At 42.4% G+C, this 16,835-nt stretch overlaps 1 protein-coding gene across 2 annotated transcripts in view; it reads right to left on the reverse strand.

Annotated features, from left to right (window-relative positions):
• The window catches only part of BABAM2 (BRISC and BRCA1 A complex member 2), a 394,176-nt gene that overhangs the window by 75,289 nt on the left and 302,052 nt on the right, over positions 1 to 16,835 (reverse strand). For both annotated transcript variants that reach the window (XM_066378625.1, XM_066378624.1), the window contains exons 8-10: positions 12,819 to 12,918; positions 9,141 to 9,211; positions 6,392 to 6,474 (exon numbers count right to left, since the gene is read on the reverse strand). In XM_066378625.1, the coding sequence (XP_066234722.1) occupies positions 6,392 to 6,474; positions 9,141 to 9,211; positions 12,819 to 12,918 (254 nt within the window). The remainder of the gene's footprint in view (positions 1 to 6,391; positions 6,475 to 9,140; positions 9,212 to 12,818; positions 12,919 to 16,835) is intronic.

Consider the following 16,835-nt stretch of genomic DNA (forward strand, 5'->3'; position numbering starts at 1 on the left):
CAAAATGGCAGAGCTAAATCTAACTATACCAATAATTACATTAAATGTCAATGCATTAAACTCTCCAATAAACAGAAGAGATCGTTAAAATGTCTGCAAAAGCAAAACCCAATCATATGCTACATACAAGAGACGCACTTTAGCCCAAAGACCTCCCCAGTCCCCAAAAAAGGTTGAAAGCAGTGGGTGAAAAAGATATACCAAGTAAACAATAAACATAGAACTGGGATGAGTATATCAATACCAGATGAAATTGATTTTAAGAGAATATCACGAGACAAAGAGGGACATTCCATAATGATAAAGAGGTCAATACATCAAAAAGATATAACAATTATAAATGTACATGTACCTAACAACAAAACCAATAGAACTGAAAGGAGAGAGGGCCCTTCGAGCAGCTACAGTTATAGCTCTTTCCAGCTTCTGATAACCATGCTTTCCTCTTGCCCATGAAGGCCTAGGGAAGGTAATGACTCACTGCTGCTGCTAACCATCCCTTCTGGTTTTCTTTAACCCCATCCATACCTTTGAACACAGTCCTTCCATTGAATTCTCCTTAGTTACCTGTGTGATGTGTCATCAGTTTCCAGATAGGACCTTAACCTAGACAAAATCCAAACTTTTCATCATAGTTTGAAAGAGACTAGTAGTTGCTTATTAAATATCCATTCTCTCTCACTCAAAAAACTTTGATTTTTAGTTGGGCATTTACTGCTCAAGCTAAAGAACTACACTTCCCAGCCTGCCTTAGCTCACATGCTGAGGCCACATGAACTAAGTTCTGGAACAATGAGATGTAAGGGGAAGTGGTGCAATTTTTGGAAGCGACAATAAATAAGGTTTGTACCCGTCTTCTATCTTTTTCCTATTCTGTTACTTACTGTGTGAATGGGATGGCTGGAGCTCCAACAGCTTTCCTGGGCTATAGAAAAGAAAGCCACACCCAGGGGATGGGGGAGTAAAAAGCCTGAAGGAACCTGGGATCTGTCACTCCAGCCCTAGCCTGCCTACCATGAGTAAAAAATAAATTTCCATCTTTTTGTTATTTTTCAAGTGTTTATTACTACTTAATCCTGGTACACAGGGCCCATGAGGCACCAGCTGATCTGGGACTTTCTAACCTTGTACAACTCTCTCTGTGCTCACTGTACTCCAGCCACACTTGCTCACGCAAACTCTGCTGCCTTGAGCAGCTCTTTGCACAGCAGGCTTCATTCCCTGGAATCTCTTTCCTTGACTCTTTAATTTTTTTTAATTTTTTTTTTTAATTTTTTTTTCTTTCTTTCATTTTTCTGAAGCTGGAAACAGGGAGAGACAGTCAGACAGACTCCCGCATGCGCCCGACCGGGATCCACCCGGCACGCCCACCAGGAGCGAAGCTCTGCCCACCAGGGGGCGATGCTCTGCCCATCCTGGACGTCGCCATGTTGCGACCAGAGCCACTCTAGCGCCTGGGGCAGAGGCCACAGAGCCATCCCCAGCGCCCGGGCCATCTTTGCTCCGATGGAGCCTTGGCTGCAGGAGGGGAAGAGAGAGACAGAGAGGAAGGAGGGGGGGTGGGGTGGAGAAGCAAATGGGCGCTTCTCCTGTGTGCCCTGTCCGGGAATCGAACCCAGGTCCTCCGCACGCTAGGCCGACGCTCTACCGCTGAGCCAACCGGCCAGGGTGTCCTTGACTCTTTAAATGGCTGCTCATTAAGGTCTCAGCTGCAACGTCACCTCTTATGGGCGCTCTTCCCTGACCATCCTAACAATGGCTCCCCTCCTTAGCCTCGTTCTTTCATAGCACTCTGCTTTGTTCCATTAGGGGATTGGTCATTTGAAATCTATATAGGTGTTAGCTTACTTCTTTATTATCTGTGTCTCAATAGACTTCATTAAGAAGAGTCTCTCTCTCTCTCTCTCTCTCACTCTTCTGTGTGTGTATCATATAAAGTTCTCTCTGGCATATCACTTTGTGCCTTTGCTTACAATAGGCAACCTCACAAAATATTTGCTTTAAAAAATACCACTGTACTTTAATCCTAACTCTTTTTTCAACAATTAAACCAGGGTTTGGCAAGCTTTTTTTGTATAAAGGATCAAAGAGAAAATATTTTAGCTGTTACCATCTCTGTTACATAGTTTCTGTCTTTGTATTTTTTTCCTAACAACACTTTAAAAGCATAAAACCCACCTTAGCTTGAGGGACACATAAGAACAGACTGAGGATGAGATTTGGTCCACAGGCTATAGTCTGCCAACCCTTGTGCCAAACTAAGTATCTTAAGATCAAGCCTGAGTTATTAACTTCTATCCCCTGGCACCCTGGCACAGTACTGAGCACAGAGTAGGCTCTAAATAAACTCTGATAAATTAGTTAGATTAGGAGCAGAGAAGAGAAAAAATGTTCAGATAGGTATTTTACCAGGGAAACATGGCCTACGGTCCAGGTTGGATGACTCAAAGGGTCAGGCACCAAGAATTTACAGGTAATAGGAAAAGTCAGTTTCTCATTCACCCACCGACCCTCTCTTGCCTTGCAAGTCACAGATCTCAACAGCCTGTGCTTCTAAGCAGAACCCGTTGCCTTAGCCAGCTGCCTCGTGGCCAGGCAGCTGACAGAGACCCATGAGAAAGAGCCGGTGTTCTACCCGGTGGCTGTTTTTGTTCTGTGTCTCTGGGTTTCTGTGCCTTGCTATCCAGTTCTCTTGTCACCCAGCATTCTGAAAAGCTCTAGCTTACAGAAAATATCTACCTCTAGAGGTAAAAACAGCTTGGCAAATACAGAATTACTACATAACCACTATACATAATTGTAACATGATGGCCAGGAAACCTTCCTGAAAACCATTTCTGGACGACAGCAAGTCCCTGATCCTACTGTGATTCCAAGTCTTGCGATCCATGGATAATGGATGAAGAAAGGAAAAAAGAAATAAGTGGATAAAAAAGGCCCATGGCCATAATCACAGCCACAGTCCCCACTCCTGGCATCACTAGGATGCCAGGAAGTGGGAGATCTCCTGAGAGATCCCAGAACAGGTGCATTTTCCCCCCAGGGCATGACTGCTTCCCACTCGCTGGCAGCCTGAGGTCAGAGCCTTCCATCTCCAGAGAGGAGAGCCTCTGTCCCCTACATCCAAGATGCTCAGAGTTACTGCCAGCACCTGCCCTCCTGGCAGCCCCCTGCCCAGGCCTGGGCAGAATGGGGGAGGGGAGCGGGGATGTTATCTGGGCTCCTTCCAGGTCTCCCACCTCATGGAGCAGTGGAGCCGGCCACAGGAGAGGCTCCATCTCTCTGTACCCCTTGCTTCCTTTTCACGTTCTTGAGATCTGAGAATAATCCACTGCAATGTTCTATCACTGAGTCTCTGCCACACCATATTCACACCCCCATCTTCATGGGAAAAAGGGGGAACAAGTGGTCCCTTAGGTGCTGTAACCAAACAAGCAGATGCTTCCAAAGGAAGGTAAATGTCAGAGGCATGACTGCATAAAATACATGATCTAACCAAGCTTCATTCTGGTGCAGCAAGTCCTAGATGTAAGAAAGAAGCAAAAATGTGGAAGCATTTATTTAAAGACAGGCTGTGAGTTAATAATGGAGCAGGAAACAGCATCAAAGTCCCCTGACTCAGTGACGAGGTCTCATCTGCCAGAAGAGCCCAACGTGGGCAGTGACGCTCAGAGACAAGAAGCGAACAGGCAGGGGCGGAAAGGCACCACAGCCTGAGGAAACACTTTGGTGAAAGTACATTAAACAAATCCCAAGGTCCCTGTAGCTGTTCCAATGAGTGCCTGGGAGTTCTATGTTCTGAGTAAGCTAATCAATACTAAGTGAAAATAGGATTTGGGGACTTGACTTTGCATAGACGTCTGACTTGGAAAAGCTAAGACAGGAAGGTGGAGGAAGGTGGAGACGTAAGAAATACTGGCCACATGGTGCCACAGAGAACATATTCTGGGGAACAAGCTTCCGAAGGGAAAGAACTGAGCTGGTCCTGGAGGCACAGAGAAGAAAGCTGACAGGAGGTGAGAGGTCAGTGTTCTCTCAACCCTGGACATCACTCTTGCTAGCCTCCACTGAGTTGCATGTAAAAAACACAGGTTAGAATGAGCCAAGAATATCCTTTTCCCCCTTAGATCTGATATAATTTGGCATGAGTTGTTTGTTTTTTGTTTGTTTTTAAGCAGACACATAGTGAGGAACCAAAGTTTCAGGGAAGAGTTGAGATTTCATGCCACTTTGGGATAGAGAAACTAGTTGAAGCATTCGTCTCATTTAATGTTTACAAGTGTCTTCTGTGTCCTTCCCTCTGTGTCCTTCTCCATAGCCACTCTGGGAGGGCTCTGAGTGTTGCTACCACCACGTGAGGCAGGGCACAGGCCCCTCTTGCTGAGCTGAGCTAGGGGACTCACAGCAGACTCATCACCCAGGCACCTGTCCAGGGTCATGAGAGACAAACCAAGGATGCAGTCAGGATTCGGGGTTGGGTTCACAGGCTAAAACAGGGTCACAGGGATCAGGATGGTAGGGCGACGTGGATATGGCACATAGGAAATGAGGTCTCTCAAGGGAATTACGACTCAGAATGGAAAACCAAAGCAGCGACACAAAATCAGAATCAAAAGTGGTGACTGGAAGTACCAGTCAGGCCACAGAAGATGGAGAGCAAAGAGCCCCTGACCCAGCCGAACTCTCCCACCTGGCCCTGTGCTGTAGGTTATACTTTATACGCCGATGTCTCCTCTGGACTTAAATAGATCCCTGTGTACATATGAGAAAACTAAAGTAGGGGAGGCTTGTCCTAGTAATTTGAACAAAGTCATTTAATTATAGTTGGAAGTACACCCAAGATTAAACTCTTCACCGCCCCAACTCTGTTTCCCCCACCAAATTCCTCTGCCTCCCCCCCACCCAAATCATGACAATAAAAAATGTTTACCTGTGACCATGATTAATATTATACAAATGATATTCTTTCATTTTTCAGAGGCATTTGAAAAGATGGTCCCAATGTATGACTAGCTATAGAGTAGGGGCTCAATACAAAGCATGCATAAGGTAGCTCCTTGGGAAACACCTAGAGGGCAGGGAGAGCCAACTTCTCACAAGTATCGCCACCCCTCAGTTATCTCTATGGAGCTAGGGTAAGGGTTTGAGTAGAGGTTTCTTCCCTCTGCCACGACGGCCGTTTTAGTGTTTCTTCCCTTACTATCCATTGGTACGAAATCAGGAAAGACAAACTTATTTTAGAACTATTTTAGCCTAAGCAAACCACAACCAAGAAGGTCAATCTGCTGGGGAAGAGAAATCTCCTCAAATCAATATCTTTACACCATCTGTTGGCTTGGCTAAACATGGCCAAAGCTCCGCTTCCTGTAATAGTTTATTAAGGTCTAGGGTAGTTCTAGCTACCAGGTGAACTCAACCCAAACCCACTGCTTTTCTGTAACTTGACTTGAAAGAGCTGAAACTTCTTTGACTTCAGCTTGAAGATGGCATTTTGCATACCAAATCAATAAAGAATAAAGGTCTTGGTTACTCACAACTTGAAGCTGGCAGCATGGGTCACTGGTTCTTATAAAACAAAGAAATAAACAAAAAGGACTCTAAGTCAGTGGTTTTCCACCCGCAGTCCTGAACACGGTGGTTAACTTTATGCGGACTGGCATGAAATTTTTGGCAGACTGGCACCACCAGTCTCTGGACTAGTGGCTGAAAGCCACTGATCTAAATTATCTGTTAAGAGAAAGCTGCACCAGAGTTTCTCACCTGAGTGATTAACGGAACACAGCAAACATTTAAATACACCTACTCTGTGGGATAAAACTGAAAAGTAATGTTGGGAATACATAATAGTGTTTCCCCTTTAAAATACAGATTATCAAAGTTGTAGACTTTTAACTTAATTAGAATGATAACCAAATGATCCAAAGCAAGTGTGTTTTGAGTAATCTTGAAAGTTTTGAGACCTGGTACTGGAAAGATTCTTTGAAACAGAAATCTGTCTTGGGAAGAGTTTTTAAAATTCAGCACTACTGATATTTTGCACACAATGACTGTTTTTTGGTTTGATTTTGGGGGAGTGGGGGGCCTATCCTGTGCATTGTAGGATGTTTAGCAACATCCTGGACCTCTATCAACTAATTCCTCTGCCTCTCCCCATCCAAATCATGACAATAAAAATGTCTTCAGACATTACCAAATGTCCTCTGAGGGGAAAATTACACCTGGTTGAGAACCACTGGTCTAAAGATATTTCTCTTCAGAACCGCACAGTAAATATACTAAAGTGAAAGAAACCAAGTCAGGACTCTAAAGGTTCTCCCAACTCCTTATTACATGTGGTTTTTAGTACATTTTCCAATGTATGCTGTCATGTTAGTGGCAGAAGTTTACTCACTGTGCACAAGAAAACAAAAATCTTTCCACATCAGCAGCAGAGTGAGTTTCGTAAAGCCTTCTGCATCATATTCCACGACACCTCTAAGAAATAAAAACATACACACACACATGCACACACACATACACACACACATGCACACACACACAAACAACTCATAAATATAAGGTATAAAAGACACAGAACCAAGTAAAGAATCTATTTGTTGGTCAGGTCACTGCTCAGACGCAGGTAAGGCAAGGGAGTGTACCACAGGAAGGACGTGGACTGGGGAGGGCCCTGTCTAGGCTGAAGCTCTAGCGTCGCCATTCACTATCTATTATGATCTCGGGCAAATCACTTAACCTTTGGAGCCTTAGTTTCCTCATCTGTCAAACAGCCATAGTGATGTTTCCAAACTTCATTGCTGGGTTGTGAAAAACAAATAAGATAAATCATAAAATGCTATGCGAATGTTAGTCACCAGTCATGAGAAAAAGGACAAATTGAGAAACCAGGTCAGCAATGACACTACTGTCTGTATAGTGACTGTAAGTCTCACTTTCACAGAGGCACTAAACAGTAATAAGTACTGACAATATTACTAAGTTTAGGGTTATATATTATTTTCTTCCAAAGTAGTTGAAATCCTTTCTCTTGTGTCCCCCTGTCCTCCCCACCAGGTGCAGGACTAAGTGGGAATGTTAGCTGGGTAGGCACCGGGTTCAGGCGGATGTGCACACTCCTGTGTGCAGGGAGAACAGCTCCCGACTGCGGAAGGCGCTGGGCAGGATTCTGGGAGGCTCACCTTCCCCATTTTCTTCGAGAGCTGAGTGCTGGGGGGGGGGGGGACGTCACCATAATGCAACAACACTAACTGCACCCTGAGGACACGATTAATGTTCTCTCTCATCCATACAAGCCAGTCTTTGCTGTCCTTAGAAGATGCCTTCTCCCTGGCTGAGTCATGCCAGTCAGACCATTAATACTGATGGCCTCACATTCAAGTTCATAAATAAATAAACTGTTGCACTGGTTGTACAGGTAAAGGAGCTAAGACACCAAAGGCTAAGTGATTTGCTCAAAGACTGCTTGTATGTCATCCAGATCTTCTGCATTAAGTCAACAATTTATTCACCAGTTAATACCGCCTTTCTTGAATTTATAGCTAACTCAGTACTTTACAACACTGATACCTAAACTTTTTAGCTCCTGCATCTTGTAAGCAAAAACAAGCACAGAATCCTTTTCATCATGTATATGTATAGTACAGTAATACAGTAGTCTTTGTATAGAATGTAGTTGTACATAGGTATTACTGTATTTTATGCATAATAAAACACATACAAAAATGTGCATAAAAATGAGATTTAGAAATAAATGTAATGCAACTTTCATGTTTTTCTTGTACGACAATGGGGTGAGGTGGGACACTAGCTCCTTTGATATGTGTACCATCTTTAGTGCTGGCTCCCTCATTTTCAATTATATATACTAAACACAGTCTTACTCAAAACTGAAAAATACTAAAGCTCATATTACTCATAAATGGTGTCACTTATTAACCATGGTTTGTTTGTATCATAAATACTTTCTCAACATGTTCATAAATAAAGCTGAAAAATATCTTACATATACAAGACTCACATGAGAGAGTCTGTTTAGATATTGACAGTTCTGTTTTGGAGGCATAAAAAATTCCACTGTGGATAATGAGAAAATTTCTTGAAAATGTTTTGAGGAGTCAGAGCTTTCGCTTATAATTATGCCCTAGCTTATAAAATCCTATACTGGGGGATGGCTAACCTTAGTTTTCATTTCATTTTCTCTTTCCTATTCCCACTTTCCTTTTGTCTCCATTTCTTCATTTACTTGTTTAAATTTTTAATTTTGTGTGATGGTATCTATCTTCATATATTATAAACCTTCTCTGGACTCTGGTGGGCTGTGACCAGACCACTGAAACCCTCGCTTCTTCCCACCCAATGGGTAGAATGACCCATCTTCAAAGCAGCCAGTGAGGAAAAGGTACCCCCCCACCTGAGCTGGCCCTGAGGAGGAGCTGGGTACGGCCTCTGCTGTCACATGTGGGGACAGAGCTGCACAGCAGCAATCTGACGGAAGGAGCCACAGGGGCCAGCAGCAAGAGGAGATGTCCACGCTGTCCCTGTAGTGACACGCTGCCCTTTTCCCTTGCAGTGTCTTCTCCAGCCCCCGACCCCAAGTAGGCGTCATCGGTGCAGCATTATCGGGAGTGGGGTCCTATCAGGAGACCCGGATCCTGAGAACTGGGGCTCCCACCCTGGCTCCGTCTCTTCCAGGTGTGCGACCTCCGTTGGGGCATGACACTTCTCAAGCTTTTGGGGTTTTCTCAGTAAGACCTGCCTGGTTTGCCTCATGATGCCTGGGAGCTGAGGGAGGTGACAGTGTCGTGCACACTGTGAAGGGCTCTCTAACTAGCAGGCATGGCGACTATTGTTCCTGCTGGGCTTGGAGATGGTCACACTCCTGCCTCAGGGAAGACAGTTCATATACCAGAACAGAATCAAACAGGTAAAATGCATGCTGTCAGGTTCTGAACAACGCCTTTCTAATAATTGTATGTGGGTCAATTTCAACTGAAAATGGAATCTTCATGAAAGTTCTGGGAACTATTTCTGGATCAGCGTTGCGCCTTATCTCTTAGGTCAATGGATTATGACTGCATCCCACATTAGGGTCATCAGGAAGTGAGGGCATTGCTGACATATGGTTCAAGCGAAGAACTTACGTGCCAAAGTGACTGAGGAAAGCAGCAATGTACTCTCTTCGTTTGTGATATCCTTGAATCACATACTGCACCTAGAATAGAAACCCGAAGCTGAGAAATTTTTAAATGCTTTATTATGAAAAGTTTCAAAGATTCAGACAAGTAGAAGTAATAGTAAAATGAACAGCCGTATTCCCGCCATCTATATTCAGTAACTGTGAATGTTTTGTCTAGTTGCTGCATCTAGCCAGCTACCTACCTAGCAATCTATCAATCAATCTTGCTGAAACATTTCAAAGGAAATTAGAGACAGTGTGATAGTTCACCCTAAATACTTCAACACGCATCTCCAAAAAACAAGACATTTTCCTGCATAATCACAGTTTCATTATTGTATCCAAGAAATTCAGCAATCATTCTTTGAATTTATCTAATATCTTGTCCATCATCAAAATAAAAAAAAATTTTTTTTAAAGCAGGGTATACTCAGTCAGGGTTCAGGAGATTTAATCTAGAAAGTCTTTTAATCTAGAATAACAGTACCCAGTAGGGTGGTGTCCGCGTGTCTATGTGTGTGCCTGCACATCCATAAATCACACTGACTTTTCAAAGAGATCAGGCAAGTTATATCTTGTAGAATGTTCTGCATTTTAGATTCACTGATTCTTTCCTTTTTCCACTACCATCTGTATTTCCTATGAACTGAAAGAGTTAATGGTGTAATTAATTAGATCCAGGTTAAATATTTTTGGCAAGAAAATTTTATAGCGAGTACTGGGTTTGATCATTGGTTAAGGTGATGACAGCCAGATCATCCATTGTAAAGGGATGTTTCCCCGTTGCTGTAGTGAGTAGTAATCCATGAGTGTACATCTCAAAGCATGTGAAGACCTAGTTCCCATTACCTTTCACCTAATGGTTTTAGTATCTATTGGAAATCCTTGTCTGAATCAATTATTTCATTAGGGCCTGGAAAAAAAAAGGGTGACTTTTAAATTCTGTCATTTCTTCTACATTTATCAAATGGAATTCTCTGTAAAGAGCTTCCTCTCATCAAACAGGACTATTTGGTTATCCTAAGCTACAACCCCTATTGAAAACTCAGGATAAGCGCTGGCTGGGTAGCTCAGTTGGTTAGAGGGTCATCCCAAAATGCCAGGGTTGCGGGTTTGATGTCCAGTCAGGGCATGTACAAAAACTAATCAATGAATGCATAAATAAGCAGCACAATAAATCGATGTTTCTCTTTCTCTCTCTCTCTGCTTCCTCTCTTTCTCTGCTTCCTCTCTTTCTCTAAAATCAATACATTTTTTAAAAAACAAAATAATGCTTAATTCTTTCTTTTTAAATTCCTAATATTCAAAATAAGGAGGGTTACAATAGGAGATTTTATTTTGCCTTTTTATTTTTCCTTGTTATCACCAAATGACAGTTTCTATTAAAAAAATGTGGCCCTGGCCGGTTGGTTCAGTGGTAGAGCATCGGCCCAGCATGTGAAAGTCCCGGGTTCAATTCCCAGTTAGGGCACACAGGAGAAGCAACTGCCTGCTTCTCCATCCTTTCCCTATCTCAATCTTTCTCTCTCTTCCCTCCTCAAATGGTTCAGCAAAACTGGTCTTAAGCACTGAGGATAGCTTCATGGCCTCGCCTCAGGCACTAAACTAGCTTGGTTGCTGAACAATGGAACAGCAGCACAGAGAGCCAGAGCATTGCCTGGTAGGGGGCTTGTAGAGTGGATCCTGGTCAGGGCACAGGCGGGAGTCTGTCTCTGCCTCTCCGCCTCTCACTTAATAATTAAAAAAATAATAAAAATAAAACAAAATTGTGAACTCAGTAAGTTAGGCATCCATATGAAAGATAGTTATTGACTCATCAGCTTCTAAGATAAAAGTACATTTTTTATAATGTCTTTATAATGGCTGCAAGAAACAGTGGGAGAAAGAGACCACCCCCCACAAATTGTTTATACTGGATATAGTCACAATGAGTTTCCACTGCGAACAAAAGCTCAAGATAAATTACTTGAAATAACCTTGACACAATTAGTACTGATAGCCATGTTGTACCCTTTAAAAGTAAAACAATTCTATTTATATAATAGGGGTTTATGTCAATTTATAAAAACAGTACTAACTTCACAGGCTTGGTGCAGGATCAGAAATGTTATTTTGGAAAAATAAAAACAGATGATAAATTTGCTTAAGTGGCTTTGTTTAAAAAGGGGATGAAAACAGTTCTGTATACTTGATTTTAAAAACAGAAAACCATTTTAACAGAAACCCACAACAAAACTGGCTATAAAGATAGATTCCAATGTAATTATGGAAATTCATTTGAAGAGATTGTTTCTAAAAGCAACCATACTGTCCTCGTTTGTAGCAAGCAGAAGAACATCAATTTTAAAAGACAAGTAAAATTAATGAAAGGGAACCAGATAAGAAAAACAAACTGATTCTTGTATTTCTGGGGAAATGGTAATTTTTTTGAGAAAAATGTATGACGAGAAATTAATCTCAATTGGAGAGCTTTAAAAAGGCTTTTCTACTCAGTTCTCAAAGACCAAATTTGCATTTTTCTCCATAATATTGGGACACAGATTTGAAGACAGTGCACAGTCCCACGATGTAAATAAGAATTCTGTCCTCTGCTCAGTTTTGTAGGAGGGCAGAGGCTGGGGCATGCGATCCAATGAGAAGCAGCCACTCTGTGAGAGTGAAATACCCCGGAATCTGTGCCAAGCCCACAGGCTGCAGAGTGGCCAGATTTTAGTTTCTCTGACATTCAAAAAATAATATTGAAACCTTTGAAATATAAGTGTACTTTTAAGATATTTTCTATGTAGAAATGAGCTGTCTCTTTTTTATTTGTTTTGAGATAAGCTATCTTTTGAATGAAAGAGACAAACAAAATATTTATTTTCCAAGGCAATCTGAACAAATCAATAGGAACAAAGAAAACAGCCCTTTGGGAATTAGCAAACTGAGTCAGTCCATGGAGGAGAAGAAAGTCAGTGTTGCTTGGGGATTAATTTCTCCAGTTTTTAGCTAAATACACTGGCTGAACACACTTTTAAAAAAAATATCTGACAACAACCATTAATGCAAACTCAGCTACTTGCCAATGTGACGGCTCATTAATGCAGCTAACAGTACGCTCTAGATAATCTGATGTGCTGGGCCATGAGACCAGCTGACCTAACACCTCCACCCTAGAAGCAAACTGCTCCAAGACATGACAGCTAGAATCAAGAATTGACTATTAAAAAATGGGTATGGAAAAGCACCAGGAGATGAAGAAAGCTCTAGAGAATTACTCTTAATATTAACTAGTTAATGACAAACACACATACAAATACACATACCTGCATGCAGGCACGGGCTATTAAAAAAGAAAGGAGTTCAAAAATTTTAAGCCATGAGAAGGTGTAAGATCTAGCAAATAACTAGGGTATAATGGGAATTCAAGAAAGGAGAGATACAAATTTAAAAGCTAAAGATGAGATGGAACAGGCTCCGTAGAAAAGGAAGAAGGGCAAAGGAATAGGGAGAGACACCAGAGCATGTAATTCCAAGTAGGAAAGGCGGATGTTAGATGGAGACTGAAACTAAGACACAGGGTGAAAAGGATGTGCTTGCAAGACGATGCTGGAGCGGAGCTACAGTGGGGTGGAGCCTCGCCAGGCTGGGGCGTTACTTTTACCTTGTTGGTGAGCAGGTGGCATACTTGTGGAACGTAATCAATGAGACATCCTCCTCCTGGGAAAGGTGGAATATGAAGAGCTGAGGAGCCCCCAAGTGCACTGAAAGGACAAGAGTACAATGGACACTTTTCTTAGGGCTCAAGCAATTTAAGTGATACCCCCAAACAGGTTGGCTTCTCTTACTAAAGTCTACCTACCAACTTCTTGAATTAATGATGGTAGGAATATGAGCTTTGCTTCATGATTACATTTGTGTATTTCAACCCATTCTGTTAACTCAGCATGTTCATGTTACACATGACTAATAACTAATCATTAATAACTAATGATCCTATCATACAACAGAAAAAATTAGCAAATTTGAATTGACATGAACAAATGTCTTACCAATGTTAATGAGTTGTGCCTGTAACTGAAACATAGACTTTTATACTCTTCCTTATGCCCAATTCAGTGATGGGCAAAGATAAGTCATTCATTAAACACCGTTACGGAACTTAACTGGACTGATGCAACATCAGGACACTGCACTGAAGGCGCTAGCTCCACAGCTTCCCAGCCTTGTTGCCTTGGGCAACTTCAGCTGGGCTTTACTTCCTCATTTTTAGTGTGAGCCAGGTGGTCGAGGGCCGGCATTGCCAACTCCAGGCTCCACCCAGCCCAGGGAGGTGGTATAAATGAGGAAGAGAATTCCACATTTATGCACAGCAGAGAGGGCTCTCCACTGCTCAGCTCCAGCTCAGCTCTGACATGTAGGAACATGAGCCTGGTTATACGGTACCCTAATTTTTCAAGCAACACCAGAAATCCAGATTATTTAATCTCTCAATTTTTAAATAGTGGCAACTAATTAAACACTTTCTGAAATACTGTGCTCCTGGTACCATGTCTGTGGGCCACTAGGGGTAGGAACTCTGCAACTAGTCCAAATAAACATTGATATTCAATACATCTAAACAAGAAGGCACAGCCCCAAATCACTGACCTAAGAACTAAGACCCAACATTGATCCAGTAAAGTTCCCAGAACTTTCATGGAAATCACCCTTTTAGTTTAAGTTAACCAGCATAAGATTATTAAAAGAAATTGTTCAGAACTTCACAGCATGCATTTCATATATCCTTCACCTTGACTTCATCTTCTTTCCTACTCTTACTTTCCTTTGGTCCCAATTTGTTTTTCTTAAATCCCTTAATGCTGTGATTATTCATTATCTAGGTCCCATGGCGACAAGATTGTGAATGGAAGCAAACGTTTCCCAGTAACAATCCAGAAGACCCTCACTACATAGTTCGGAGCAGACAGACGCAGTCTAGAGCTGGCGGACAGGAAACGATATATGTAACTACTGAAAGGTCTCCAGACCCAGCCTGTCTCTCTGTTGACTACCAACTTCTGAAATTAATTTTTCTGGTAAAAATGAATATTATCTTTATTTATAGGAATGAAAAACCCACAAGCAAAATCCCAGGTGATATGAGGAAGTCAACATGGAATAGAAATAGTCATCAGAGACTTTTTCCACTCAGATGACACCTAAACAGCACAACTCTGACAACTGAAGACATTATCCCAGCATCTGACTCAGTATGACACTCATGAATCATCTGCACTCCACAAATGCACAGAATGAGAAGGAACATCACTTCCATTTGCTACTCTCGGAGGACACACTGGATCCGATTTAGCCTACCAAACAGGACCAGGAAAATTCCGATGACTTCTTGTAAACTGGAGGAAGCCTTGTGTCCCCTCTTTTGCATTAAAAAAAGTACACAGAGGGCACACATCTAACCAGAGGTTCCAATGGTACCATTACGATGAAAAACTCATTAAGAAGAAAATTTCACAGTACAAGAAAAATAAGTCCAATATTTATATCCTGTAGTTACTGGTGAAATATCTGTATAACGTTAGAGAATACCAAGGCCCAGGCTTCTCATAGCTTACTCGGCAACAATCCTTAGCATAATGAAATTCAAAAAAATAAAATCATTTGGACAACTTCCTGGAATTGATTGTAATGGGTTCTGACCTGCATGAAATATTATAGGATAAGTTATTAATCATTCATTAAATTGAATACAAGGAATGAACCTAGTCTGTGGATAATCCTTGTAACTGGAGACTCTCTGCTTCTGAAATACAGCCATTAAACAGGAGTTACCTACAATGGTGGGACAAAGCAGAGGTGTGGAGAAATCCAAGACCAGCTGCTGGCTGCCATGCCCACCTCTCTGCATTCTGCTTTTGTGATTACAGAGAATTAACTAACACTTGCTGCTAGGTGCTTCCTCATTATCTAATTTAACCCTCCGCACCATCCAGTGGGGTAGGAATTTTCACTGTAGTTTTTCAGGTAAAGGAATAGAGGCTCAGAGAGCAGAAGAAATGCCCCTGGGTTCACACAACTAGAAAGTCAGCCTCCCGGCTGACAGTGGCCATGCTGTTACTGCTGAGCAATGTGCCTCTCTGAGAGCAAGGGGTTTCCTCCTGAAAGCACTACAAGGATGGAAGGAAACAGTCGACCGGCTGCTCGTGAGCTGGGCTGGGATTCCCACGAGGCTAAGGGGCTTCTGGTAGCACTCCAACCGCCACTAACGCAAGCGCTGTGATGTGCATCCTCTCTCTACAATGTGCCACAGAGCACGCATTCCTCTCAGCTTTGCTCCTATCTCATCCTCTCCCACCTCAACCATCAAACAACCAGATTCACTGAATCTTGGATGTAAGGGACGCCCACTCCGTCAGGTCGAATGTGAGCGACTCTGATAGCTGAACAGGCTAAGCCTCGATGTGTGAAGCTCTTCAGCTACTGTAAGGGCTATTTTAAATGAGAGTTTATTTTGAAAGGTCACTCACTGCTCCTTTATTTAACTAGGTACAGTAGTTTCTTAGTTTGTGAGGGTACTGAGCCTGACTCCAAGTGTCACACACTGGGAGCTCTGCTGATACGTGTATAAATATCTGCCTCTTGGGTAAATATTTAATAGCCTGCTATAGCCTGAATGCTGAATCAACAAGGTTAAGTGCCATAAAATAAAAGAGCTATTATGTTTTTAAAGGGTACAAAATGGAGGTAAGACCTTGTGACCTCTAATTATTTAATATTCACGAATCAAAATACGCGGGGCTAAAAAAAAAATACGTGGGACTGCGCATGAACAACAGAAAAGTCACTCTATGCAAAGATTCCGGGGCTCACTCAGCTATCCCCAGGAACGCAGGGCTGGCTGGAGAGAAGGCAGAGCCTGACCAGCCCAGAGTGGCTGCGCTGGGGATGCGGAAGGGCAGGCGGAGATGGAAGGGACCACTGGCTGTTGGTTCTTCTGATCTCTAGAAGCAGGCGGCGAGAAAGCAGGAAAAATCAACTGGTGTGGCAGAGTCCCAGGCTGAACCTGCGAGGTGAAAGCGGTGAAAAGAGCTGTTCTAAGACAGTACTTTCTATCTCTTTAAGAACTGAAATGAAACAGGAAGTTCGCTGATAATTCTTAGAACTGAAACTGTAGATATAAATTAGAAGGACAAGGCCAGAGTTGAGAAGCCTTTCCAACAATGGGGTTAAACAGACCAAAAGGTAACCAGAAAAGCATTTCCTGTCTCATTAGCTCTAAAAGTCAAATAGAAAAACTGTCTGTCTTAAATGTATTAATTCTATTGTTTTCCATGCAAAACTGCTCATAGAGCCCTTTGTGAACCTTGCTTTGTTTGCAAATATTCAGAGAATCTCTAATTTTGAAGACTTGCCTTGGTGACAGTGTGACACAGAAAGGAATAGTTTTGAGCATTTTGACATGAAGAAATGCAGGGAGTCACCCTGTCTGAAAGTTTGACTTGGGACCATGGGGTATTGATTGTGACCCACACAGAACAGCAATCTCCTCCTCCCGTGCGGGGTTCTCCCTAACTGGCCAAATGAAACGAGCAGACCAGAAGGGCCAGTGACTCTGTTCTTGCTTCTGCTAGGTTTGCTCTTTGGTTCTACTCAGCTTTCTCATCAGGGAGGTGGGGATAAC

This window comes from Saccopteryx leptura, chromosome 3 (genome assembly GCF_036850995.1).
Source record: "Saccopteryx leptura isolate mSacLep1 chromosome 3, mSacLep1_pri_phased_curated, whole genome shotgun sequence".
Classification (NCBI taxonomy): Eukaryota; Metazoa; Chordata; class Mammalia; order Chiroptera; family Emballonuridae; genus Saccopteryx; species Saccopteryx leptura.